Source organism: Scleropages formosus, chromosome 8, assembly GCF_900964775.1.
Source record: "Scleropages formosus chromosome 8, fSclFor1.1, whole genome shotgun sequence".
Classification (NCBI taxonomy): Eukaryota; Metazoa; Chordata; class Actinopteri; order Osteoglossiformes; family Osteoglossidae; genus Scleropages; species Scleropages formosus.
Window position 1 is genome coordinate 25,893,602 of NC_041813.1, and position 27,926 is coordinate 25,921,527.

General features: G+C 46.7%; 3 protein-coding genes across 7 annotated transcripts in view; 2 read left to right on the forward strand and 1 right to left on the reverse strand.

The window, feature by feature from the left end:
- Nucleotides 1-462: 462 nt before the first annotated feature.
- LOC108937423 (A-kinase anchor protein 8-like) lies at nucleotides 463-10,203 on the reverse strand. Its single transcript, XM_018757376.2, has 13 exons — nucleotides 10,142-10,203; nucleotides 8,944-8,973; nucleotides 8,186-8,441; nucleotides 6,865-7,600; nucleotides 6,622-6,766; nucleotides 4,743-4,762; nucleotides 4,455-4,500; nucleotides 4,260-4,335; nucleotides 3,953-4,094; nucleotides 3,182-3,275; nucleotides 2,574-2,704; nucleotides 2,242-2,337; nucleotides 463-1,845 (listed from the first exon to the last, which is right to left on the reverse strand). The coding sequence occupies exons 1-13, from the start codon at nucleotides 10,161-10,163 to the stop codon at nucleotides 1,546-1,548; spliced, it is 2,094 nt and encodes a 697-aa protein (XP_018612892.1). The 5' UTR covers nucleotides 10,164-10,203; the 3' UTR covers nucleotides 463-1,545.
- Nucleotides 10,204-11,388: 1,185 nt separating this feature from the next.
- On the forward strand, nucleotides 11,389-18,990 carry LOC108937195 (protein Wiz-like). 3 transcript variants are annotated; one of them, XM_029253970.1, is made up of 10 exons: nucleotides 11,389-11,523; nucleotides 12,105-12,236; nucleotides 12,335-12,850; nucleotides 13,160-13,573; nucleotides 14,091-14,534; nucleotides 14,722-15,237; nucleotides 15,576-15,787; nucleotides 15,940-16,210; nucleotides 16,494-16,659; nucleotides 16,823-18,990. In XM_029253970.1, the coding sequence occupies exons 1-10, from the start codon at nucleotides 11,430-11,432 to the stop codon at nucleotides 17,136-17,138; spliced, it is 3,081 nt and encodes a 1,026-aa protein (XP_029109803.1). In that variant the 5' UTR covers nucleotides 11,389-11,429; the 3' UTR covers nucleotides 17,139-18,990. The 3 variants fall into 3 exon arrangements, with proteins under 3 accessions (XP_029109803.1, XP_029109804.1, XP_029109805.1); XM_029253971.1 differs by having other exon boundaries at nucleotides 15,943-16,210; XM_029253972.1 differs by having other exon boundaries at nucleotides 13,160-13,567.
- Nucleotides 18,991-23,875: 4,885 nt separating this feature from the next.
- LOC108937158 (ras-related protein Rab-6B) overlaps nucleotides 23,876-27,926 on the forward strand; it is a 58,932-nt gene continuing 54,881 nt past the window's right edge. For 2 of the 3 annotated variants that reach the window (XR_003797856.1, XM_018756931.2), the window contains exon 1: nucleotides 23,876-24,105. Coding sequence is in view for 2 of the 3 variants with exons in the window: in XM_018756931.2 (XP_018612447.1) it covers nucleotides 24,036-24,105 (70 nt within the window). In the remaining variant the exon portion in view is untranslated. Of the gene's footprint in view, nucleotides 24,106-26,317; nucleotides 26,449-27,926 lie in introns of those variants that run through there. The other variant, XM_018756932.2, reaches the window with a different exon arrangement.

The window sequence follows — 27,926 nt, forward strand, 5'->3', positions numbered from 1 at the left end:
TTACATGTTTAACATTACCTACATCCGCATCCCTAACTTCCTTAGAAAAACGGTCTAAGGAAAATTTGCAATGCAGACGTTCTAATTCAGCCCCTTTTGTATCACATTATTTTATAGTTTAATAGTTGAACATGTTAGGCAGAGAAAAAGGCTCAAGAAATAAAACTAAGCAGGGATGCATTTTGGATTTGTGGTCCAGTGTATGCCAGATGTACAAAAACAAGAAGTGGTTTAGGATGGTATGACAAGCTGTTTAAACTGCACAGTGACATTAAAGACCAGTAACTGGCAATTATTTTGAAGGTCAGACAATGGATTCAACTTTACCTATGTTCACCACTTCTTTCCAAAAGTGTTACATATTATACATATACACATATATATATGAAAAGCCTGTAACAGGAATGAGTGCAAACACAGAAGAATTTGAATATATGTATGGAAATAAGCTTTTTAAAAAAAAAAAAAAAAAAAAAAAAAAACCAACTCTGATCATGACTTCGCATAAAATTTAAAGTCACACAATCTCAGTGTGACTTTGCCCCGTGTGAACTCTAACAGGAAAGAGATAATTCCCCTGAATGACGTGCCCTAACACCAGCTATATCAATCTCCCAAAATACTTGCCAAAATCAGTATCTTCTTGTCATTAGTACTTCTGTTGTGAATTCACTGCTCACAGGTGTTCGAATGTAGCTTGTTTCAGTCGCAACCTTTGTACACTGAATTGCTTTGTTTCACAAAGAACCATTTTCTCTAGTTTTGACATGGTTTAACCATTCATGCAGGGCCTTTGTTTGGTTCCTCTGTAAACAAATACATTGAAAAATGAAGCATATTTCCTCCACATCAATAACTTAGGAGTTGCGTACAGAGCAGGAGGCTAAAAGTCTTACGGTTAAGTGGAAATATTTTGTCTAGACATTAAAACTGAACTAAGTCACAGTATTTCATATTTACAAAACATTAATACTTCTTACTGCAACAGTTTTGGTATAAACTGAAGTGGAAAGAACAAGTATTTCTCCAAGTACAAAACTTCTTCATCCCAATTGCATACTATTCAGAAGTTTGACTCAGGCATTTTTACACAAGTTGAACACCACACAAGGAGAAAAGTCAGAACTATGCCATTTTCCAGGTGTGATTTTAGAAATATTTAACTTTTGCTGTTAATTTCTCACAATGGTTGGAAACACTGCAGAAAATGGAGAAGTGAAAAATACGAGTAACAACATGTTTCCAAAGATGTACTGCATCCCATACCAAAGAAAAATAGTACTTTAAACTACTGGCAGCAGGATAAAGAATCATTAAATGAGTATTACCATGAACACAAAAATCAATACACCAGACAAAGAATCAACACCCTTGACTGAAGTGTCTGACAGATGTTAAACAGCTCAGAAATGGTAAAGGGCAATTTTTTTCAAATAATCAGAAACAACTGTATGAAAAAAGACTAACAATGTAGGTTTCAGTTAAGAAAAAAAAAGTTTTGATTCTTCAAAAGCTATTAGAGCAAAGAGAATATTTTCTCCTTAGTTATGCCATTGGGTTCTCATCTTCCTCATTCAGGTCCTCTTCTAACAACTTCTCTGAATCCCCTAAAGCCCCCTTTTCCTCTTCCTCCTCCTCCACCTCCCCCTGTACTTCCTCCATGTTGCCATCACCTTCAGTCCCCTCCTGAAGGGTCACAGTGCCCTGCTCAAGTCCAATTCCAGGCTCAACTCCCCCCACCTCCTCTCCTTTCTCCTCCAAACCCTCGCTTGCTCCTGTGGTGGTTGCAGTGGCATCCTGATCTGTTTTTGGTTCACCCTCATCCACTGTGAAGGGGTCCTCTCCCTGGTGGTAAGACATAACAGGATTAAACTAATAGCAACAGACTTTTTCACAAAAATGGAATGACTGAAAGGTAACCAGTCTTAAGACTCTCTACTTTTATTAAATCTCTGATTAGGCACAGACATTTAGTGTCATTAAAGCAGAAAGTACAGCTGAGCAATAACATCCAAATGGCCAATAATGTAGAGTATGTCTTTGTTAAACATTCAATACAGGGTATAAAATAAATCTATTTACTTAAGGGGGAAGAGAACAATTTCTAGTTACATAGCACTGGCAGCTATTCAAGAAAAGCAAAGCAGATGCCAAACCCTCTGATTTCTTGTGAAAATACAAATGACTTGAGAACTATTCACAACCTTGAATGATTTTAGTCACTCACTGAGAACACTTTACCTTTATGTACTTATCCAGCATCTTCCTAATGTTGCTGCCCTTGAGAATGCTCTTAGCTATTGGGACACTGGTCATCTTAAATTGCTCTGTGATAGCCTGTTAGAGACACATGACCTGAAAATTAGTAATTGAAGTCATAATAGTGGTGCTGTTGAACTGTAAACTCAAGTTTTATCAATCTAAGAAGATGAATGAGCTCCAAATCCATTAAGCAATTGAATGTCATCATTGACGCAGAGGTAATCCACCACACGGCATCAGTGTCATCTAAACAGAAACAAATACTGTGCACAGACACACACACAGAATGCAAGCCACTCTAAAAGCACCACCTCTCGGTTTCTCTGGTGCTCCTCAGAGCTGACATGTCTCTGCAGCAAGCTGTGCTGTGCAGGGATGATCATGTCGCAGGCCATGCAATGAGCTGCCTCAATGCGCTTGCAGAACTCATCCCGGCCAGCTCCTGTAGGAAATATAACAGAGTAAACAATAGCTACACTGAGATGCTGAACTTGAAACTGCTAAACACATTCAGGTGCTGAGCAGATGCTTCTTACACATAGTTACTAAGGCACGTTACCATTTAAATTTTGTACAATTATTAAACCAATTTATACAACTGGATCTGAGATGCTTGCAAGCAGACACATTGCTGCAAGACAACTGTGGTGCACAGGACAAATCGCACCAAGTGTGTGGGTGGGGGCTCCTTCCATTCCGTGGTGCCTGACATCACTACAGCTCATATTTTCAACAGAAAATTGATGTCATAAGTTGTTTCCTCGTTTAAAATGGGCATGAAGAGCTATTAAGAGTACAAATTATACTTACTCCAATTTTCTTTTTTAAATAAAAGGAGGGGTTGCTACACAATGGAAGCCTGTACACAGATAAAAAGTACAAAACGGTAACAGCGTTACTTTAGCTGTCCTGGTCTTACCAACAAAAGGGTCAGACTTTTCAAAAGCCTCATCCTTGTCTACCATCTCCTGCCTCCTTTTCATAATCTTCTTGTAGCGCTGCACTGCTAGATCCTGGAGAGTAAAGAGATAACACTTGACTCCTCACTGTATGAACACAATTTGAAGTCTGCATATTGGTTTTTGTTCTTAAAGCAATTTTATCACTGTCACAATCAGCAAAAATGTAATGCAGATGTCCCTTCATCTGCTTTGCTGTTTAGGTGCTCCAAAATCTTCATACAGAACAATACGAAAATATTGTCTTATTACTTATTTCATTTTGATTAACAGCATTAAAACAAAAACCAATCTGAAACTACATCTACAAACTCCTATTCAATGACTGTTGACAGATTTTACTGTATGTGTAACATGCACCATCCTGTTACTAATCACCCATACGACACAAACACTGCAGAAATGTTAAGGCAGTCCCACGCTCCTGTTTTCACGCACTTTACTCTCAATAATAGCTAAGCGCATGAACAAGTAAACTTTGCTCTATAACAAATGGAAAATTTTGCTGTAATCAGAATTAAATTTAATAAATTAATTTAAAAAAGTCTGAAAATGTATTACCCAAATGCTCGTAACACACAGAGCCAGTTTACATCCACTTCAAATACAGCAGAAAGCCTTAGAGGGACTTCAGCAAATTAATACCACACTTCTTCAATAGTAGCAAACTCACAAATGGGATGCACCACATTAACCACTAAAATCACTCAATTCAAGACAGCAGCCCCCACCTGCAGAAACTTCACTTGGATCTCTGGAATCTTGGTAGCCACAAAGCTGAAGATTTCTTTGTGGAAACGTCCTTCCAGGTGGCTCTTGATTTCCTTCTCCTCCACAGTTCTAAATTTGCACACTGAGCAAACAAAGCGCAGTCTATCCTCAGGGAAAAAGTAAGGGAGGGAGAAATCAGGAAATAGGGTTCATAATGATGCCTCAGTGAATTTCACAATTTTAACAGAGAAAATTTAAATACCAAGATCACATTCGAACAAAAACACAGACAAAAATGCAGGAACTAATCTTTCACTTTTTCTATACCTGTGGTCCTTCAATTGTCTCTCTTTTTTACGCTCCTTCTTCCTCTTCGTCTCATCATCATCATGTTCTTTGCTTCCTATTAACACAAAACCTAAAGACTTATGGAAGATGAACATGCACTAAAATTCTGTTTAATGTTCTGAAGAATTACTAAGACATTTCTAAAAGTATTCAACAGAAACAAAAACAAGTCACCTGTCTTACTCTTCTCCATCTCCTCCCCAACACCCTCCTCTGTTGGCTGTAACATTTTGTAAAATTAAATATCAAACTGGTTCATTCAGCAGCCAACCATCAGACCACACATCTACTCAATTAAGAAAGATAACCAATTTCAACTCAAAGCAATGGAAGGGGATCAAGGTGATTTTTACAACTCCCATACAAAAAAAATATACTAACTGCTCAGGAGAGATAGGTATACATTTAAGAATAAGATACGTAAAACTTCAGTCAGTTCTGAGCTGTTAAAAAAACACTTACTTGAGTTTCGTCCTCATCATCTAGGGGAGGGGGGAAAAAAAAAAAACTGAATGAGCACAGTTTTATGTTCATGGAGCCGAGTGTTCTCTAAGACAAGCAGGAACAAGTGCCATTCAAAGGAAAGGATTATAGAATGCTCATTTACAGTATTCTCTGCAAATCAGTAGCTGATTAGTGCATGCAGCTAAAAAGTACAGGTCTTGGCGATAATGATGTGTGCGTGCAAGAGTGCAACTGTATGAAAGAGACCTATAAAGTGCCTTAAAAAGGTATTCGGTCCTCTGCACTTCTACACTGGCATCATATTAATTCACAATAAAGAAATTAAAATTTTTTTTAGGAATTGTTCCAGATGTCAAATACAGAACTTTCATATATATTTTTAAAAAAAAAAAAAAAAAAAAAAAAATCTTTTTTACAGAAGTATTTTGTTTTTACCATAGGACAACCTTTAGCATCAATTACAGCTGCAAGACTACTTGGGGATGCTTCTACCAGCTTTGCACACCTGGATTCTTCCTTGCATATCCTCTCAAGCTTTGTCAGATTACATGGGATGATGCGTCAGTGAACTGCAATCTTGAACTCTTCCCCCACACTCTCTTTGGAGTTTAAATCCAGGCTTTGGTTTGCTATATGGCCAATTGTTTTGGACTGTTTTCACACTCAGTGGATTAGAATGAGTCCTGCACTCTGGTGGCGCCAGCGGGCTTGGCTAGATCCTGCTCTCTTGCGGGTCTGGGGTTCGAGTCCCACTTGGGGTGCCTTGTGACGGACTGGCGTCTCGTCCTGGGTGTCCCCCCTCCAGCCTTTCACCCTGTGTTGCCGGGTTAGGCTCCGGCTCCCCGCGACCCCATATGGGGCAAGCGGTTTCAGACAGCGTGTGTATGTTTTCATGCTGAAGCGGGAGTCTTCACCCAAGTCCAAGGTTGTGTGCACTCTGGATCAGGTTTTTTGCAAGGACCTTTCTGTTCATCTTTCCCTCAATCCTGATGATGCCACCACCTTACTGAAGGCATGGATGGCATTCACCAGGTACCAGGTTTTTGCCAGACACGGCATTTCGCATCAAAGCCAATTTTTGTCTTATCAGACCAGATAATGTTTCATGCTTTCAGAGTCCTGTAAGTGTAATTTGGTCAACTCCATACTTTTACCTAGCCAGAATAGATAGCCTCCTGACTGATCGTATTAAACAGTTGTCCTTCTGGCAGGTCTACCATCTGTACACGGAAACTGAAGCTCTGCTAGAGTGGCCTTGTAGTACTTTGTCATTTCACTGATGACCAAAGTTCTTGATGTCCCAATACCCTATTCAGCTGTAGGAAGAGTCTTAGTGCTTACAAACTTCTATTTGACAATGATGGAGGCCACTGTGCACCTGGGAACCTTCAATGCATTTCAAGTTTGATACCCTTTTCTAGATTTATGCACTGAAAAAATATTCTATCTTGGAAGTCTAAGAGGTCTTTGAACTTCATTACTTGGTTTTTACTCTGCCATGCACAGTGAACTCTGGGACCTTAGGACACCTTCGTGCCTTTCTAAACCATGGCTAATCAGGTGAATCTGCAACAGACTACCATCAGGTTTTAGAGAAAAGATGTTCAAAAGCAACAAGATGCATCTGAGCTCAATCTGAGGTGTCAAATTAAATGGTATGAATACTTATGTAAATTAGGGATTTCAGTTTTTAATAAATTTCCAAAAATTTTAAAAATGTGTCTTCCCCTTCTCATTATAGGATCTTGTATGTCAAAGAAAATACTTTGGAAAAAAAAAAAAAATCAATTAATTTTGAAATAAGTGTAAGCATGGATAATGTGGAGGGGTCCGAATACTTTCTGAAGACATTGGATATAGCATACAGAAGTCATACTTTGGGAGTATGGATTCTGGTCCGAGTCATTGCCATCGCCTTCAGAGTCCGCCCCAGGACGGTGAGCGTCGGTGTCATCCAAGGTCTGAGAGTAGCGCCTCTTCCTCCCTTCCAAGCTTCTGGGAACAGGTCCCCCATGTGGCCTCTGTAGGTGTAAAAAGAGGGGAAAGGGGAAAAAAATTGAAGCAAAAGCCAGATTGCATCAGCCATTCCAACAGCAAAATAATTTCTCCACCCACTCACCCTGCCATCTCTATCCCCGCGTGGCCAATTCTTCCCGTTCCACTGCCAGGCTCCGCCTCCTCTGGGTGCTCCAAAAGGACCAGGAGGTGGATAGAAGCCTCCCATCATGCCATGGGAAGGAGGATAGTGAGGTGGAAAGGGAGGCCCATGAGAATCAGGATAATCTTGGTATGGGGGCTGCGAAGGTGGAAAAAGCGATGGGAGCCGACCCCTGCCCCCACGGGCTCCACCTGGTCCACACCCGCGGGGCCCCATGTAGTTGAGTTCGTTCCACCGTGCCGAAAGTCGCTCGGACGAGGAGGGCGAATGCATGTGGGGATTTGGAGGCATTGTGAAACGCCCGTACGGGCCTGGGGGCTGGGAGAAGTGGGAATGTTGGTGGGGGTGCTGATGGTGGGGTGGAGGCAAACCCTCTCTGTGGTTAAACCCTCCACGCCGGTTCTGGGGCCGGTTTTGCTGGTGGTGTCCACCCCTTGACCCCCCTCTGAAATCTCTGATTCCCCCACCCCTGCCACGGTTGCCCCCTGAGGCCCCAGGTTCCCTCCCCCCTACTCCACCACCAGCACGGCCACGGCCGTGAGGGGAACTTCCTTCAGAAGATGGCATCACACCAGATGATGCACCTGAACCCCCTGCCCCCTCGTTAGCGCCACTGCCCTCCTCTCCATACTGGAAGGGGGAGCTGAACTGCTGCTCTTTGTCAGTTGGGAACACATAAGACTGGAAGGACTCAAACCTAAAAGAGTTAAGGGACCAGAAAGAGGGTGTAGGAAGGTAGGGGTGCACAAAAGGAAACAGAAGAGAAACTTAAGTTGGCTGATCATAGCTGCAGAACTTGGAATTAATGGAGTGCTCCAACTCTCCCAACACACATCTCCAAAACTGAAGAAAAGTCTACAGACACTTTCTTCAAACCTCAAAGCTAACTGGAATATCAAAACTTCATCGCCGATGCTAATGCAGGTTTTGAGCAATTTGCCAGGGTTGGAATGACTGAAATCTAATCTATAATGTGGCAAGCAACATAAAAAAGGGAGCATGAGAATAAACTGCACAAAGAATCAGGAACCAAACAGCAACCAAACTTAAAACACTTTCAACATTCAATAACCTCCAACGAAGACACATGTATAAACATAAGGAATTAAATGCACGGCTAAACAGAGAACAATGCTTAAGCTGAGAGACGATTTAATGTCAGGATTGTTTCAGCATTCAGATTGGTCGGGCTTTCTACAGCACTAATCTAAAAATGAATAGCTACGATAAGGTCAACCAAATACCAAATAATTCTTCTTTTCTGCATATACAGGTTTCTCACCTTTCTTGATTGTCCTTGTCTCCTGATTCCTTGGACATCAGATCCAAGCGTTGGTTGATCTTGGCGATGATGGAGTCCGGATTGTCCGTCTGCGTTCCACTCCCACCCGGCCTACCTTCTTCTCCGCTCATGGCTGTGCTGGGGCTTGGGCCCAACTTGGGTGCTTCCCATGAACTTCCGTACACATACGGGTCTGTCGAAGACCCTCCGTTGCCACTGCCGCCCTGGGCGTTGTAGTAGTTGTAGCCTTCGTAACCTAACAAGATAGATGATTCACTCTCAGCTCTACATTTAAAAAAAAAACTATGCACAACTTAGTATTAAAAGCATGCCAACAGACTGTGACAGTTTAAGCAGTACACCAACTACTTTAAATTGCTAATTCTTGAATTTAAAATGGACAGAGACAGTACTATATTATACTGGTTATAGTAACCAGTACAAATACTGTAAATAGTTATACTATATACTGGTTAACTACTGTATATATTATATATAAATACTATATATACTGGTTAACTACTATATTATATATAAATAACTACATACTGGTTAACTACAACCAAGTATTTGACAACTGGGGTGGGGTATTTATCAGCTGTGATAAATGTCGAGTCATGACATGTGGATATGAAAAACTGGTCACTTTGTAACAACTTTCATGCAGTGTTTCCGAAAGAATCGAGAAGTACTCGACGACTATTTTCTCCCCCATGATAGAAAACTTCCAACGGTACAGAGATTAAAACTGCACTTGCCTTGCCAACCACCACTGTTCGCATATGAATCTGGGGGGAGAGAGAGAAGAACGAGTTAATAATTGGGAGTACATGTTGCGTTTTAATTCTGAAATCAATGGAACATTTCAAAACAGAATTATTGGTCGGAAAGTCGACGACGACGCTCGGAGAAGGGTGTCGGTGTACAGTTTTGGAGACAACCCGAGAGAAGTGGGGGTGAACCGTGGAAGCCCGACTCCTCTCAGTCTCAGCAGGCAGCATCGTCGAAACGACGTGAACGTTCCGTATCACGGTATGGGGGCCATCATTAGACCGCGAAATAAAACACTCGCGACGCCAAAGAAACAACACAACAACTTTTTGTTTTAAGACAATTGAATATTCAGCTGTCGGTCACAGCGCTGCGATGTGTAGGAGGCGATGTGAAGAAACTAGCCCCTGCTGCTATGACGGTTATGGTGCAGTGCGGTCGGCCATTTTGCTCCAACTTGCAGCGAGAGCGAGCGCGCTAGTCTGAGCACACCGCACGAGACACGACACACACAGGCGACACGCTCGGATCACGCGTGGATGATCATGGCCTAGCACCCTTCGCAACATATTATTATGTATGAGAAACTCGAAGTGCATGCCGAAACCACGCTAAAAGCAGCGAGCACTGTTCGTCTGTACCCAGGCTGCAGCCGATGCCGCTTCCTCACTTCCTGTAGGGGAGCGCGAGCCAGCAAGGTACTATGCAGGAAAACGCGGGCTTCGCGTCCGCAAACCCAATCACACCCCGCACAACGTCTTCTGGCGACGCTCGAAATATCGCGAGACAAACGAACTACCGTTTTTTCCGTGGCACAAAGCACCGTCTCACAGACGTCATAAAAAAAACAATATTATCAGTTAATTGTCCAAATGTCTGGAATATTTGTTCACCAACTGCTGGTGTTTCACCATTTTATCCGTCAAACAGCTTAAACATAGTTACAAGGGGCCATTACGGTTACAGACATGTAGCGAGCATACTAGCTAAAAGAAACTGCGTATCCCGGCCACTAGCTAACCTAGCTCATTGTTAAACACGGGTAAAATTACAGTCGCGATGATTAATATCGTCTTATTACCGTCTCCACTATAATGAACTAAAGTACGTTGCAAATATACCTGCTAAACTGCATTTATAAAAGGAAGAAGATACATTTTACTCGTCATGTAATATCCGACTGACCTCCGAGCTCGTTGCTATCCATTTTCACAGAAATAAATCAGACTCAAGGGAGGCGGGTATAGAACCCGGAAAAACCACATAAAAGCCTCTCCATTGGCTGAGAGGCGAATGGACGTTATATCGAATGGGTGAATACTCGAGATCTCAAAACCAATGGGAAACGTTCCTGATTATGATTGGCTGTAGTCTGCTGTCAATTAGAGAGCACCTAGAACTGGATATGGATCCGCTCATTGTCGATATCGCCAATACATAACGTATGCGTTGTGGTTATTTCTCAGTGAAGACACGAAATTGTATATTCATATATTGATATGTTTTGTGTATTGGGTGTATACCGAACACGTCACCGTATGTTGTAAAGAAGTTCGTGTCAATCAACGTTCAGCTTTTTAGGCCTTTATATATAAAATACGCACTTTACGAACTGCTGCTTACATATAATCATATCATGTTTCTTGTTAGATTACGTGACGTTAAACATATCTAAACACCGCAATACTGTCGGCAGTTACTATCAAGTGTTTGGGAACCCCACATGAAAAATATAAGCTATATCATCGACATCGACAGTGTTTTTCAATATATTCCAATTATACGAAAAGAGAATAACGTACATTCAAAATCCCAAATAAAACCGTCGGTTTTCATTAGCAAGCAGTTTACCATACGTAAACCGTCCCAAGAACAAAAAGAGATGTCACTTTCCTTCCTTCAACGGGCACTCATCGACACGCACATACATACACATAGTAGATCAGCCACTACTATAATAAGCACACCTTTAAGCATCACAGACGCCGGTTCTTTGTACTAGGTGGACAAGTTCCGTAATATCCCAGTGGAATGTGTATCATCGTGTGTGTGTGTGTGTCACGCCGAGTCTCGGCGAGAACTAATGGTGGAATATGGTGCTTGTCTCACTATGAGTACACCAGGAGCAGCAGTGACAGCTTCCCTACATCCAGTATGATCCAGCACTAAAGAAAAAGAAAAAAACTCTTCAAATAGCCTACTGGGACTGGTTAGGGCTGTCCTCTCACACACCGATACGTTCTGCTGAGAATCCTAGTCTCGCTATATTACCCCTGGGCACGTTGTTTTTATCCCGAATTGACGCAGCACCAGTAAATACCCTGTGTAAACGGCCAAGTCGCTTGTAAGCGGCCTTATTCGATCGCGTCGACGACATGAAGACGAATACGGCGTAGTGATGTCGTCGCTCCATTAGTCGTGTCTGGCTCGATTGGTCACGCCTGGCCTTGGCGGTTCATGTGTACGGGGCAAAATGGCCGCTTCCACCTACCCGCAGACGCAAACAATAGCTGAGCAGCCGTCCGGGTCCAGCGGACGGGAATTCGACACGCTGCAACTTCTGAACGGTAAGCGGTGCGCCGGGTGAGCTGCTCGCTGGGATGATCGTAATGGGCATATATGAGGGGAGGGGGTCGATCGGCCGCGCTAATCGAGCCACAGCCGGAGGGACGGGGCCATTTGAAGAGAGAGAATCGGGGTGTAGTTTGTTGTTACCGCGAAGATCGACGACGGCGAGTGGGAGACACGATAGCGCTGGACAGTGACTGCGAGAACGGCTTATACCCCGTGTCGTGCAGCAGCAAAGGAGCCCGTCACCCGTGGATGCCAATTGAAAAGCGCATTTTCGCTGCTCTCTGACGCTACTCATTTAAAACGCAGTTCCGTGACATCGACTCGAGGCGCTGTGTCCCCCGCCGGTGGACAAATCAAATGTACGAAATGTCCATCGGCATCGTGTCCTCCCCCGTTAGCCTTTCCGCGGGTAGGTTTCACTGTAGCCCGGGATTCCCTCCAGGGCTGTTTGATTTGAACGCGATTTACACGTGTAAAAAAAATAAATAAATAAATAAAAATGTGTAGGAACCCGAGTCCCTGCTCCTTTGTCCCGTTTTTATCCTCTGGATTGCTTCCGTTTCCCACTTGTCAGGCAGCGAAGACGACTGGATGCCATATCTGGGAGACACGTCCCCGAGCTCCGATAGGAAGGATGATTTTTCCCTAGAGCCAGAGACCAAATGCCTGGACTTCCCTGCAGAAGCGGACAAGGATGACGGTAAAGGTGAGTCGGCGGGGCGGGACGCGGGTGAGGTGTAACTCCGGCTTGTGGCCGACGGCGGCGCGGACGTGACGAGCTGGGCCCGACGTCTCTTCCCGCAGTTAAGGACTGCTTGGAGTGCGAAGTGTGCGGGGCCGTTTTCGAGACGCGACGGGGCCTCTCGAGCCACGCCCGCTACCACCTGCGCCAGCTGGGCGTCACCTTGTCGGACAGCAGCGGGGCCCCCATCGATCTGCTCTACCAGCTCGCCAAGGAAGGGGCCCTGGACGAGAGCCTCCTTCGAAGCCCGTCCGGCCCCCCTCCGGCCAAGAAGCACCATCACCAAAGCGCCAAGTCCCGGAAAGGCGTCGGCCCCAAAGCTCGCTGCAAGGCGGCGGCCGACGACGGCAAGGGCGCCTCTCTCCCCGGCCGCTCCGTCTCGCCTTCCCCCCTCGTCCGTTCCCGCTCCGCTTCTCCCGTGCTGAGGTCAGCCCCCGTCTCCTCCCTGCTTCCCGCCTCGTCCCCGCTTCGCTCCTCGGAGCCTAAAGGGACGGCTGCGAGGACCGTGCCGTCTTCCCACCGCGGAGGCGCGAAGCCCCTGTGGGCGCCCCAGGACACCGACGCCCCCCTCAACCTGGGTAAGAAAGCATCCGCTTCGCTCCCCTGCGCCGAACAATAAGGCTCATTTCTCACTATTTGTGAATGTGAGCGCGTCTTACAGCTTGATGTTGGCTTTAGCCGATCTTATTTATTTGCCTCGTGCTCTTACCCCTCATGAGCTGTACTGCCGAAGCTGCGGTTTGAGAACATTCGCCTCGGAGCGGAGAAACGGTGTTAATAGCAACGGGTCTGCTGTCGTCACGATGAAGATCGCGTAGTAGTTTGGTTGCAGGGGCGCGTTGTGTAGTTAGTGGCTCCCACAGCTGCCTTTGATTGTTGCCCCGCAGCCCTGGACGCGGATCCCACCAAGGACATTGTGTGCGAGCTGTGTGGAGCGTGGTTCGAGACGCGGAAGGGCCTCGCCAGCCACGCCCGGGCCCACCTGCGGCACCTCGGGGTCCTGGACGCCGACTCCAAAGGCTCTCCGATTGATGGGCTGCACCAGCTCATCCGCAGCGAGGACTTCCGTCGCCGGCTCGCTTCCCTTGACCCCAAGGAGGCAGCGGAGCTCTGCTTGGCCCCTTCCTCATCTTCATCCAAGACTACCAAGCGCTCTTTATCTCGCGTCTCCTCCCCAGGGGGATCCAAGGGCACCTCCTCTATGCTGAGCCCCTCTCTCGGCAAGAAGCCCAAGGCCTCGGCAGCGCAGCAGGGTTTCGGTCTGAGCGGCAAGGAACTGGGACCCCGCTCTGGGGGTGAGAGTAAGCCCTCATCGGGAAGTGTGGGACGAGGTGTGGTCAGTTGGCATTACAAAATGTGAGCCTCTCTAACAGTAGCTGCTGAGCAACAGTTGATAAAATTGTTTGCTTACCAGCTGTTCTTATTCAAAGTGGGACACCTCAGCAGTTTAACCAGAGAAATATCTGGCAGCTGGTAGCGTAGTGGTTAGAGCTGATGCCTTTGGATCCAAAAGTCGCAGGTTCGAATCTCACCTCTAGCTGTATTACCCTTAAGCAAGGTACTTACCCTTAGTTGAGTAAGTTGAACAGAGGAGTCCAGATATTGACTTCAGGGAAGGGAATATTTTGACATGATTTACCCATTTGCGCAGCTGGATGTTTTTACCGGAGCACATGATGGTAAAAGCCATCATTTGCTCAAGGGTACTTCGCAGGAGGTAGGCTTCAAACCCAGGTCCTTTTAGTGCGAGGTGATGGCACTAACCACTACAGTACCCGTTGGCCCAGGCTCACGGGGCTTTTGTTCGTTTCACTGCAGGCGACCTGGTGAAGGAGGTGGAGTGCGAATTCTGCGGGGAGTTCTTCGAAAACCGGAAAGGTCTGTCGAGCCACGCCCGCTCGCACCTGCGGCAGATGGGCGTGACAGAGTGGACGGTCAACGGCTCGCCCTACAATACGCTTATGGAGGTGGTTGCCCGTCGCGGGCTTTCCTGCGCAGTGCCTCCCCGCACCGTCACCTCCCCGCGTCTGTCCCCCGGGCCCCCTGTCCTGTCCCCGCCAGCCTCTCCCTCTTCTCCTGGAGCCCTCAAGCGCCTGACTTCTACCCTTGATTCTCCCCGTGGCCGGCAACCCACCGCTCGCAAGGCATGCAGGCCAAAAATGGAGAATCCCTCTCTCGAGCTGTCCGGGCGGGCTCTTGAACGTGCCCCTCTACAGCACAGCTGGCCAGACGAAGAAGAGGCCGCGAAGCCCCTCCAACTGGGTGAGTGTTGTATTGGGCGAAGGTAGCCGAGTTATGACAGGTTTTGTGAGTTGTGCTCCTTCTCCAAACATCTCCATCCTCCTGCCAGTGGGAGTTTCTTTAGTCTAAGTGGCACTGCATTCTAGCTGGAAATCGAGACCTTTGCAGTAGAATTTGTCAGCGACTGCCCTCTTCCGCTCTTTCTCAGTTTCTGCCGTTAAAGCCCAAGAGCCGGATCCTTTGCAGGAAGTGCAGTGCGAGTTTTGCGGAGAGTCCTTCGAGAATCGCAAGGGCCTGTCGAGTCACGCGCGCTCGCACTTGCGGCAGATGGGCGTCACCGAGTGGACGGTCAACGGGTCGCCCATCGACACGCTGGTAGATGTGGTGCGAAAGAAGGGTCTGCCCAACGAGGGGCGGGTGAAGGAGGAGCCCCCTTCCTCCTGGGAGGAGCTCGACCAGCAGTCATCGCAGCTCCCCGGCAAGTCCCCGCCTGGCCTCGTCCAGTCGAGCCCCAAAGTCCACAAGTACAGCTTCTCCTTGCCCCAGTCCTCTGGGAAGGGTGCAGACGCAATGGGCGCCTCCCTTCTGGGAAAAAAGTCGTCCCCTAGGGAGAGTCGCCCGGAGGAGAAGATGTCGTCGCAGCTGAAGACCTTCTCATCCCCTTCGAAGGATTCGCTCACCGCGAGCAAGTCGGCTGTGGAGAAACCGAGCTCAGGGCATGTAGGTAAGGTGCTCTATGCCAACAGGGGTGCTTATGCTCTTAGAAGTGTTAACCCTCGCTAACACTTGGGATATACCAAAAATTAATTTTAGCGACAGATCCCTGTTTTTCATGACGTGTATAAATAGCGAACGTGCAAACCCTCGAGAATCAGTTTTATTCTGTGGAGGAGGGCTTTTATAAATAGGTTTGCCTTATATATCCTTTCCTTGTGGGCATATGTTTTGAGCTAGAACTTCTTCCCAGAGATTGACTTGAGATTTTATGTAGAGTCGCTTCCGGATTTTGACACCGTCTCTCAAACTGTGGCCCCCCTCCTCCTCGTCCCATCCACCTCCCAGATGCCAGCTGTGAGCTCTGCGGCTTCTGCTTTGAGAACCGCAAGGCACTCGCCAGCCACGCACGTGCACACTTGCGCCAGTTCGGCGTGACAGAGTGGCGGGTCAACGGTTCGCCCATCGAGACCCTGCATGCCTGGATACGCAAGGAGCCGCGGAGGGTGGCGGAGATGCAGCGTCGCTGGGCACAGGGTGGACCGCCCCGGCCTAAGAAAGTGAGCGATGGATAGGCAGTTCTTTTTTCAGCTTAGTTTTTTCATGGTTTGCCATTGAGCTTTTTCTCCTTTTCAGTTGTTTTTCTTCTTCGTTATGTTCCCTCTGGGTTAATTGTGTTTATTCGCTCATCCGTGGCTTTTTCTTTCTGCAGCAGAAGTCCAGCTCCTTCCTCGTTTCCCTGTCCCATCCGGGCGGTTCACTGGCTCGGTCGCAGAAGCCCCTGTCTTCTGGGGCTTCAGGTCATCGTGTGGGGAGAGAGGTTGCAGGGGGCGTGGCGGGGTCTTCTCGCTCAGCAGATGGGAGGTTCCACGGCAGGCCCTCCTTGCAGCACGGCCACGGTAATCGAGTGGCCGCCCGCCGTGGCGACACCCTGCTGCAGTCGCAGGCAGCTCACAGTCAGCTCAATGTCCGTTCTCCCCGAGGTGAGCAGCCCAACACACACCCACACATTCTCTCTCTCGCTCTCTCTTCCCCCCCACACACACGCGATCATCGCTATGGGTACTGGCACACATTTGCAGGAGTTCTTCATAAATATACAATTTTTTTAGTTTTCTGTTAAAATCAGATTTGAGGTGTGCTTCTAGAGACAAAATGTTTAGGTTCTGTCAGATGGCGTGTTTGGGGTTTTCGGGGTTCTGCTTTTCTTCTCGATCGCCTTCCTGCTCGGTCTCCATTGTCCTCTCTCCTTGTCCGCTGTTGTAGGCTTTGAGCGCCGTCCCCCGAAGCATCTGGTCTCCTCGGAAGGCAGAGAGCAGGAATCGGGCAGCTCGCAGGCTCCCCGGACCGGCACCGTCCCTGCTCTCGTGCCAAAGCCTCCATCCACCCCTCTTGTTAAGGTGGTGGGCGATGTCTATTCCCTTAGGTGCCGGTGAGTGAGTAAAGCATGTGCGTACGTGTCTGTGAGACAAAGAGATCACGTTGAACACTGACGCGTTTGCATATAGGGCACGTCAGGTCCCCTTTTCAACAAGGTTGAATTGTTGCTTTGTTTATTTCCTGATTGGCTCCTCTTCTTGATTCCTGCTTTCAAGGTTCTGTGAAGTGGAGTTTCGCGGACCCCTGTCGGTGCAAGAGGACTGGGTCCGACACCTACAGCGACACATCCTGGGCCTCAATTTCAACAAGCGGGATCCTCCTGCTCCACCTCCCCGGGCTGACGCCGCCATCGCCCCTGCCTCAGCAATCGCAGCAGAGGCCCCCGCACCGGGTCCCGCGTCGGGCCCCTCGCCAGGCCCCGCGCCAGGCCCTCCCCTGCCCCCCGCGTCACCCTTAGCCCCTTCCCCTACCCTTGCCGCAGCCCCAGTGTCTGTGCCAGCCTCCGTTCCCATCACTGCTCATGCTGTGTAGCACCCCCATTTTCATGGTTCTGTGTCACTGGCTCCTTTAGACTCATTTTGTAGTTTTACTAACGAATACTTGTTTTAAGAGGGTGTTTTAAAGCCAGCGTCAGGGTTGACAGCAGGCCTTTCGGAAGCGCCGGGATTCGGTTCAGTCGCGACGTGGCCCTTCCAGGGCATTTCTCTTGCGCAGTACTTAGGGAGCCACACATATTTGCAGGCCTTTGCTAAAAATGTTCACAAGGGCAGCGTATCTTTGGAGATGCAATTGCGAGCGCTGACAGAAAGGCCATGTCCGTGTCTGGGGCGCCGGTGGCTCCAGGGAGTTGTGACAACGGGGTGCTGGGAGTTTGTGACAGGTGTTGCTAGGGGCAGTAGCCTTGTGTTCCAGCATATCGAAACGCTAACCGTAAAGTCTGCTGTTGAGGGACTGTCCACTACTGATCAATTTTTGCCGTACAGGGAAAGCGGAACTGTGTTGCTTCATCTAATTTTAAAATGCGGTGATCATTTTAATCTGTTTTTACCACTTCTTGTTGTTTCGTCGCACTCCATGCTGGAAAATAGGACGCAGTGACAAAGCAGCCGTTCCAGTAAATGGAGACGCGCGCGTTCTGTTTTCAGTTCTATGTTTGTGGCACGTGTACTAATGGAGACCTGTGTGTGGAACTGATCCGTGTCATTTTGGCGCAGGATGTCGAGTGTCATCTTAAGAGTGGACTCTTTGGGGGTCTGCCTTGAATTTTACAATCTCGAGATCGGGTTTTGCTGCACACTGCCCCTCCCCGCAAGACGTCGTGCGTCCGAACCGCTCGCTCTGTCGGCACGGTAGGTATCGGCCATCGGTCAGTAGCGTGATTCGTGGCCCTTCACGTGCCAGTCGTTCTTTACCTGCTCCCTGCTCCTGCCGGCCGTGTTGCTTGTCACGTGCTCGTGGCCCCGTGGCTGGCGCAGGGGAGCACATCTGCTGCTTGTCTGCGAGCTCACAAGGATCTGGCCTCTGTGCAGCTGCTCATACGATCACAAGCAAAGAGGCGGATACCCGCGCGGCTCGTGTTCAGCTGCCTTGAACGCATCCGGCGTGTTGTGGCACTTGGTGGGGATCGCTGGCCGGGGCGATGGCGTTAGGGCGGTGACCTTTCACCCCGACCTCCTCCTGTAGATTAATCCCGCTGTAGATGTCATATGTTGTACGACATTCTCTGTATGTCGTTGCGCAGCCCTCTTACGTTACCTGGCGTATGTACTCCTCAGAAAACGCAGTGTCGAGCGGAGCAATAACTTGAAGGCTTTGTCAAATGTGCCATTGTTGTTTGAAAAGAAAAAATAATTTTCCCATTTGACCCTTCCTTTTCATGGATTATAAAGCTGTGTTTTTATAAAATGGTTATGGCCATTGTTATGGATAGCTAGTTATCAATTGTGCTCTTAATTCTGTTAATGTAATTTACTGTAGACCTTTTTACTGTTTTTAATTCGTTTTATATTGAAGGGATATGTTTTATTGTTTTTTTTCTTTCGTATTCTTAAATTGAGTCAGTGTTTGTGTACATTTGTGTATGTGAAGGACAAAAAGATGTCTTGTGTTTAGATGACAGGAGATGACAATTCCTCTGAAACGGGACCACTCTGTACACAAGTTTACTGTTATCGTTACCGCGGTCACTGATGCCGCTGTTCCCCTGAAAACTGCCTTTGCTGGTTCGGTGCGGTGGTTCAACTGGTGAAACAAGTACGTGAGGCTGGTACTGGGCTACGTTGTCCATGGGCTTAATGCTCTTTGCTTCCGGGATGGAAGTAATGGGGGGTGGGGGTCTGTGTTATACATAAATTCTGTGATTGTGTGATCAATAAATGTGAAAGAGGTTTTTCTTTTTTTTTTCTTTTTTTAAAAGAAAAAAAAAATCCTTTACGAAGCCAGGCATTTTGCTCGAGTGTAAATTTCTGGTGTTTCGGGGATTGATATGTAAAAGACATGGAGGTTCAGTGTTTGGGGCGGAGGGGAGGGGCGTTGAAGGTGTCTAAGGACTGTCACTCTGCAGTTCAAATCCCACTCCAGCTGTTGTACTTTATAAATGAATAATTGTAAAGTTGCTTGTCTAACATTGTGCTTAATTTCAGAGAAAGGGATCAGTCCCAACCTCTTAATAATCATTCATGCACATAGGGAAATAATGCACTCCTACACCATATTTTTTAATAAGCAGAAGCATAAAAATCCTGCCTTTTAAACACGGACAAAATCAAGCTGTTTGTCCTGTGCCACGGTCTCCTCCAGCATCTCTGCAGTACCTTTTGCAGCAGCTTTCTCCCCATCCCTGAGAAGCGCTTCAGGCTCAGCAGTTACTCCTCAGGACCCATGATCCATCTCCTTGCATGAGGTGGAGCGAATGTTGCACTTTTCACAGCAGCGGAAAGAAGGTGATTGAGTCCGCTTGACCAGCAAGAAGCCATAGAAAGTGAAATAGTGATGCAGACCTGTAGATTTTTGTAGAGTTGCCCATTTATGAAGCAGGGGAGGCAGCCATGTCCACTTGGTAATCAACATTTTGTAATACAAAGGATAAAATATGGCTGTTTATAGGAAGGGTTAGGGTGGAACAGCAGAGAAAGTTCCTGTGCAATTTGGTGAGCGTGGGTTCCAGTATGCAAGAGTGGATGCTGTTGCCAGATTTCTAAGCGTGTTTAAACTGGATATGTGCAAAATAAGGCTGCAGTGAACCTTAAGTATTTCCCAAGTGGTCGCTACAAATCGAATTTGACTTGCTGAGACGTCGATAGGAATGGTTAAGGTTATAATGCCACTGTCGAGTTTGTGATGAGCACATGACCCCTGCATTTTCCATGTTTGGAAGGCAAGCAGCATATGTGCCTACTGCAACCAAAGTGCTCCAACCAAACTCCAAGATGAGGAGTTCAGGTCAACAGGGAACCTGGAGCCACAGACATCAGCAGCACAAGCCTCCTAATGGCAGGTGCACAGCTGCGGTTTGACATTGGTTCTGTGCCCATCGAGCCTTTCGGCATCTCCTTTGTGGGGCCGGGAAATGCATCGCTTTCTATCAGTAATCCACTTGGCAAAAAAAAAAAACCTAAATAATAGTGACAATTTTCATCTATCACAAACATTCTGCAATTTATCTGCTTTTTCTTCAATTATCTGCTTTCTAAGGTCTGTCCGTTGAGCGAAGGCGATATGCTTCATGCACTCGGCCAAAGGATGTCAGTAAAACGCCACTGAACGGCACAGAAGCAGATGAGTCCACCCTAATACACTTCAGTCACACTGTTCACAGCTTGTTTCTCATCTCCAATAGAGCTGGTGATCAAAACAAGATATGAACCGGTCGCTGAAGAGCATTTATTGAAAACATTTTTTGAGTGATCTTTAACGTTCCGTAAAATATTAAACTTATTTAATCTTAAAACCATTTTTTTTTTTTTTTTATTTATTCCAGATGTAGACTTTTACGGAACCTAACCTGTAAATAAATCAAGGAACGTCTGAATTATTAAGCTTTTGTTAGTTGCAGCATAGTGGCGAAAGTGGCTTTGTATCGGCAAAGTAATCGATTTACAAACCGATTTCCAGTCCTTGCCTCTCTGGGTACGTGAAGGTAGTGGCTCACGGTCTCCCTGTATGCGGTGCTTTTGAATCAAGTTTGGCTGGTCACTATTACTGATACGCGGTGTTGCTCACTGTATTGCTGTAGGAGCATTGCCGACGCACACGCGCACACACACACACTGAACCACTTGTCCCATTCAGGGTCACAGGGAGCCAGAGCCTAACCTGGCAACATAAGGTGTAAGGCTGAAGGGGGAGGGGACGCACCCAGGATGGGACGCCAGTCTGTCGCAAGGCACCCCAAGTAGAACTCGAACCTCAGAGCCACCAGAGAGCAGGACACGGTCCAACCCACTGCGCCACCACACCCCTCAGCCCTCAAGAAATTCTTCACCTAAATGTGCTTTCCTCATGAGTGTACATTCCCTCCCACCCAAAAGGTTTACTGCAATTTTGCAGCTAAATCTATGGATGTGACCCCCGCTGACCCCCATGGGGTAGGGGCCTGGTGGCTGGACCTTCTGATCTCTTCTGGGTGCCTGGTCTCACTTCCTTGCCCTACATCTTCCTCCTCCATGACATGCATCTAGAAGCACCTGTCTATCCTCAAGCCTGAAATTCTGATACTCTTCACTGCTTCAGTTCAACCTGTGGAATTAGAAAAGTTTTTTTCCAACAGCTTGTATGTATTCATAGAGAATAACAGAAACGCCTCATAGTACGTCTCAGGTTTTATTTAGAAAGCTGAGTGTGGAAAATCATTTTATGCTGTTTTATGAGCCAATATGGACAAATAATTAGCAAATAAGAGATCAAAGTAAATGAGAAAGTACCCCCATGAAGAAGAGCACTGCATCTGGAAGTTTACCCCATCATGAGAAGTCATTTCAAACAGTCTGACACTTTTTACTGGATTGAAACCTCTAATAAGGGAGTAATGACATGGGTGCAAGAATGAGCTCATTAGCAGGAGCCCTGCTGGCCCTCTTTCTCCCTCCCATGTCGGTAGATTTACACCAGCTGCAGCTGCGTTCCTGATGGGGGTGTCCCGGGAAGCGCGCGCTCCGGTCGCTGTGCCAACAGCTGTACCCGCCACCTCCTGCCTACCGCCCTCCTCATCTTGCCGGGCGCATTGCCAGCCCGTCCCGGAACCCCGTCCACACGATGGTGCTCAGGTGGGAACATCTCCTGCTCCCGTCTCCAAAACTAATTACGTCTTACCCACATTTGAATTGCTGAAGCGATCAATATCAGACAGAATAAATTCACACAAGTTTCTTTCTCCACTTGCTTCTCTTCGTTTGCGAGCCTGGGTTTTTAGACGGTACGAGACGGACGTGCCAAACCGGCAGACGGTAACAGGCAGAGAAAAAGACCGAAAGCAAACTGTAAACCAATTAAAGCAGATATCGTGCGGGTGACTGGCGTTTCGGGTTTGCACACCAACTCGCTCGGCTTTTCATTTCGGTTTTCTAACTTGGCTCATAGGTATTGGGTCGGACATCAGGTCAAATAAAAATGTGGATCTTTCATTTTATTCAGCAAAGTGTTACAGCACCATCCAGTGACAACATTCTTACACGAGCCTCAGCCGTGAACGCGTTCATATGAGAAACCGTTGAAGGAAAATCTAAATGTTGCGCGGGGAGGAAAAAGATAAATAAGAGATAAATAGATGCGTGAGAGCAAATGAAGAATGGAGACACAGAGCAATGATTTTCACACATCCAGGGTGCTCTGTTTGCAGCCTGGTTACCTGCTCCAGCCTTCTTTGGAATGGCCATCGACTCTACGTGTATGAGGCGAAAGCCCATTTGTGGGCATAAGCTGGGCTCCAGCAGTTACTATGACAACAACCTCCTTAGAAACAGGTAGGGACATGTTGTATTTTACCTGTCTTTTTTTTTTTCTTTTCTTCTCAGAAAGAGGTCATCTCAACAGAAAGAGCACTATGGCATTCCAAAGTGATCATCTTGAAATGAGTAGGTTGCCAAGATAAGCAGAGGAGGGTTTTTTTCCCTTAACTTTGAACCATATAACCTACATTGTAACAAGTACTTTGCAATGACATATTGCACAGTTTTCATATTTAAAAACATAGTGGCCTGTACAAAAAGCAAATACTTCAACTAGTGCCTTTATTAAGACTTTCTGCGGTACGCATACTGTAATAAGGGTTTTGTGCAAGATGTTATAAAAGGTGTTGATGACACACACTGATCAGAAAATGATGAGCTACATTCAGAGAAGAATTAAACCTTCTTGCCCTGTTGAAGGTCCCCGGGCCTCTTTCCTGCTGGCCTTGGTGGGCTGGAAGGCGCAGTACAGCTGGAGTCGGGTCTGGAGCCCAACGCTGGATGAGATCCTGTAAAAGATGTCCAGTTAGAATGGATGACAGATGAGGCCGAAAGTGAGCGAGAAGATGAAAGGATACAAACAAGAGCATCTGGACTTCTCCGTAAATGATCTGTACGTTGTACTTTGGACATTTGTTTGCTCCTCTTTTGTCTGTACTCTTTTTCTCAACTCGCCGTGGGTGGCACGGAGGCACAGCGAATAGCGCTGCTGTCTCGCAGCGCCTGGGTGGCGCGAGAGAACGTTGGTTCGATCCCCGCTCAGTCTGTGTGGAGTTTGCATGTTCTCCCCGTGTCTGCGTGGGTTTCCTCCCACAGTCCGAAGACATGCTGTTCAGGTTCCCCCATAGTGTGTGAGTGACGGAGAGACAGAGTGTGTTCCATTGATGTATGGATGAGTGACCCAGTGTAAGTAGTGTATATAGCAGTGTAAGTCACTGCGGTGAATAAAGGTGTGTGGGCTGGCAACACTACATAAAGTTCATTGTAAGTCGCTTTGCAGAAAAGCGTCTGCTGAGTGACTACATGTAAACTCTCCGGTTACCTCAGCTTGGCTGTTGTCTGTACCCTGTATATGTTTGTTTTTATCGAAACACGGCTGTTGTCAGAACTCCGCTACTGTGTCAACTCGGCCGCTGCATGAACTCCCTGAACTCCGTCGTATGAACTCGATGAACCCCGCTGTGCGCGGCGGCGGTGTCATCGAGTTCTCAGCCTGCGGAAGCTCGAGTCCGCTATGACGTCATGCGCGGGAGGGGCAGCGACGGTGGAAGGCAGACGGGCGGTGGGCGAGCGCCGGCGCGCATGCGCACTGGGCCCCGAAGCCGACGCGCTCCACAGTGCGGTATTCTCGCGCAGAGCCCGCTGTAGCGCTGCCGTACGCACTGTAGCGGAGCACCTGGGCGGCCAGGACACGCCGGTTACCGCAACAGAGACTAGAAAGAGGAAAAGAAAATCAAAATTAAAAATCATAACGACCCCAAACATGTCTGTGGGTGGTGACTTTGGGAACCCTTTAAGAAAATTCAAACTCGTCTTTCTCGGGGAGCAAAGCGGTGAGTGGAGTGATAAATTCAGAGATTATTTTGAGTATCAGGGAATCAGCGCTATGCACCTGCTGGAATTGCTGTCCGCTTATATTTAAAGCAGGTGTATGCGTTGAATCAGCTGCGGGCGTTTAGTCGCTTTAATAAATATGCTCGGTCTGCAAGTTTTTTTTTTTAGTGTATATATGTAATCATGTATGTCTTTTAAATGTTTCTCTAAGATCGCTGCAGCAGTCGCGTTATTTGCCCGAAAATTCAAGTTTCATAACACTGTGCAAATGATGGGTCTTTTTGCAGATGTTATATTTCTCATAATATTGGTGAACGCGAAAATTCCGCTGCTACTGTTTTTGTGCGGCATGATGATCCCTCATAGGAAGGAGTCTTGCTGATTTAAAATGTTTATTCGCGTGATTTGCATGGGCACAAAGTTAAGGTTCCAGTACTGACGGGTCGTGTTGGTTCTGTTCTTCGCTGGGTTTGGAAGAGAGGAATGAATGAATGAATGAACGAAAATGAATGAATCCCAGTGTTGAGACACACCCAGGTCGCCTCTGTCGCTACAGTAACTTATCTGAATGCGATCTTGTTCCCTTATAATATTTCTGCCTAGGAAAACCATGAATAACATCCCTATTTCATATTTAGTCCATTACATTATGATTAAGAAATGCTAGAATTTCTTCAGTGAGATTTGCACACCTCATCTAAATGCCAGCATAACTAACTCAGCTGTGATTCATCTGAATTCACAACTCAGAATATTGCTTTTACTCGCATCTCCCTGCTTTTTGTTCTCCTCCTACGTAGTAATTCAGTGGCAAGAGCTTCATCACACCAAAAGGCGAGGAACGAGCCAGGAATTAATTCAGGGAGCTTGCATGTAGATGCCATTAAAACAGCTCTTCTCATCCCAGCAGCTAATAATTACTTAATGTTTTCATTGTTATACATTTAGGAGACCTTTCAGTTTCTATTAAAGCTTTGCAACTAATAAAGATGTATCTGCAAACAATAGCAGTCCTTCAGGAAAGCCAGCTGACATATTCATTTATGTACAGGTCCTTGCTGTATTTTTGGTGAAATATCACTGCTTAACTGATAAATCAATTACAGAAAATCCACGCTCAATGAAGAGATCAGTGTTGAAATACAAATAAAATTAAAGTTTTAATTGTTAGGTGGACAATAGAGTGAGGCTGCTCATATCGCTCCAATACATGGCTCTCGTTGCCACTCATTTGAAAGTATATGTTATATGTCACTTAAATTGGCCCGTGGAAAGGCACTGCTCATTATTGATACTTCTCATTATGACATTTGTATTAAGAGAACACTAAAGGGGATCAAGCAAAAGGTGGTAATAAGTTAAGTGTGTTCTGAACATCAGGAAACACCAATTTTGCTCTTCACTTTTACATACTGTGTTGAAAATAAAGTGTTAATGTCAAAAAGAGCGGCCAAATAGAATTTTTCCATTTTTTTAAAAATTATATCTAATATTTTTGTGTGCCTAATCAGATGTGTACGGTGACTCCTTTTCAGGATTTTGTTTATGAGAGTAATAAATAGAGGTAATGAAGCATTCTTTCATCTACCTCTTATAAATTGCAAAGTGTGTGTGTGTGTGTGTGTGTGTGTGTGTGTGTGTGTGTGTGTGTGTGTTCATATGGATGATTAGTAATGAACTCTGTCTCTTTGTTAGTTTACTCTCAAATGAATTTTTCTGAGATGTGTATTAAGTATTTGTTGCAAGGCCAGTGTAGTAAACTACTGGAGTACATTCAAAAGAGTATTGTGTCAGAATACCTCTGTTGTACAAACAATGCACTATTTGATCCGGTGCTTCATTTCCTGACTTATCGGTCACACGGAAAATTAAGGTTTGCACCATAAACATAACAAAAGCCTTCTGCCTGCAGCCACGTAGAACTGGTGATCAGGCTTTGACTCCCAGATGGATGCGGCCAGCAGGTGGCATAGTGTTTACAGACTTTGCCTTGCACGCAAAGACCCATGTTCATTAGTGCGCCTACTACTGATAATAATACTAATAATTATGACAATAATAATGATGATAAATGTGGGTAAGTTATCAATGAGCTTGACGTACTGCTCCTCCACGCTGAGAGCGGAGAAGCTGTCCGAGGTGCTGAACACGCCAAGGCGGAAGCTCGGGCTGGACTCGCTCTGTCTGCGTGTTGGGACGTTGCAGTCCGGACCAGTCATTCGGGCTCAGGAAATTACACCTCCGGTGGTCGCTGTGGCCTGATGTCTGGGTGGAGGTGGCACCCACCCTCCCGCCTTTGAATGTCTCTGGAAGCAGAAGCGTCACGCTCGACATGTCATCGTGTAAGTGCACAGAGTGTTCATGCTGTTTCGAGTCCTTGTGAGGTCCAGCAGCATTATTTATTAACGTAGAGGACAGGAGTCGGTCTGGGAGGGGTGGGCGGAAAAGCAAACGGGAACAATACAGCGGAGCTCTGCTGGTGCGTGCTCGCTGCGCAGCGTGAAATCGCAGACCCTGATGACTGCGGAGCACCGCGCTGTGTGTTGACATAATTCAAATAAGCTTAACCTGTAGCAGGAGTGAGAGCAGCACTCTTTTCTGGCTTTGATTATTTCAGGAGGGGGAAAAAAACGGTTGAATTCAGCCAGGGGAAAAAAAAAAAACAACATATGGGTATTTAAGCGATGCAGTGCACAACTTGTCATTTATTTGAAGGATAGATGAAACATTTCTGTTTTCCTGCTAAGGCTTCAGGTATAGAGTGGGGGGAAAAAAAAAAAACTAGAGGGAGAAGAAGGAAGAGCGGCGGAGAAGTAACGACTGGAGACGTACGCGAGGGTGCTGTTCTTACAGGAGGAATATTAAGTGAGCTGTTGGGGCCTTTTCCTCCCGACTGGAACTTGGCCGTCCTTTCAGTGCTGCTGTGCATTAGCTTTGCTGGCAGAAGCCTTAATTGGCTGCGTTTTTGATCCGTGAGCCGATGCTCATTATCACGATTCCGGACAGACAAGGGCCTGACGGGAGCGACTCGAGGGCCCGTCTCGGGGAGAGTCGCAAGGTTTTTGCCATCGTTGCACATTTACTTTGAATCACTTTTTTCTTGGAGGCTCGTTCTAGTCTTGACTGTTGCGCGTATCCATCGGTAAACATTTCCCACTCGGAACGAATTCGGACAACTCGTTGGGTGGAAACGTCATTCAGCCTCTGCCGCTGCGTTTCATCCATCTGCATAACGGGCACGGAAAAATAAATGAACTCAATTGAAGGGTCATATTCGGAATGGAAGTTCTCTTATTAGCAGCGTGCGTCGAGTGGTTTGCGAAAGGCCAGAATCGCAACCTGTATTAGTAAATAAATACGTGAATGGTGCTGGCATGCGTGTGCACCGAGAGATCCCACCGAGGCGGCGAACGGTCAAAAGAGATTAAATGGGGTTTTCGGCCTGCTCACCTGGGAACGAGTCCATGCCACTCGAATTCGCCTCATGGAGCGATCGTTCTTTCACTTTGCGGTGCATTATTCTAATAATAATTGTCGCAAATCAAGGTTCTCATTGAAGCTGTCCCCTTTGAATGAAATAGGTTTGCTTTCACGAAGCTCGAAAGGAAGCAGGGGAAAAATATGGTAATGGCCCTAGCGGTGGTGCAGTTCTCTCGCTGCATGTTAAACTGAAAGTTTGTTGTTTTTCCCGGTCAGTTGAGTATTCAGACCGTTTTCTTCCCGCACCAGAGTCTGCTGGAGCCTAACTGTGTTGGCAGCTGAAGCAAAGCTGTCCAGTCCTCTTGTCATTTGACATCGGTACTTTGCATTTTAAGGGTTT

Excerpts from the sequence above, each read along its gene's own strand:
- LOC108937423 (XM_018757376.2), bottom strand. The coding sequence starts at position 10,163 with ATGGATAGCAACGAGCTCGGAG. Across the intron at positions 7,601-8,185 it reads GACAAGGACAATCAAGAAAG|GTTTGAGTCCTTCCAGTCTT; the intron begins GTGAGAAACCTG and ends TAACTCTTTTAG. Across the intron at positions 4,336-4,454 it reads GATGGAGAAGAGTAAGACAG|GAAGCAAAGAACATGATGAT; the intron begins GTGACTTGTTTT and ends TTGTGTTAATAG.
- LOC108937195 (XM_029253970.1), top strand. The coding sequence starts at position 11,430 with ATGGCCGCTTCCACCTACCCGCAGACGCAAACAATAGCTGAGCAGCCG. Across the intron at positions 12,851-13,159 it reads CGACGCCCCCCTCAACCTGG|CCCTGGACGCGGATCCCACC; the intron begins GTAAGAAAGCAT and ends GTTGCCCCGCAG. Across the intron at positions 16,211-16,493 it reads CAATGTCCGTTCTCCCCGAG|GCTTTGAGCGCCGTCCCCCG; the intron begins GTGAGCAGCCCA and ends CCGCTGTTGTAG.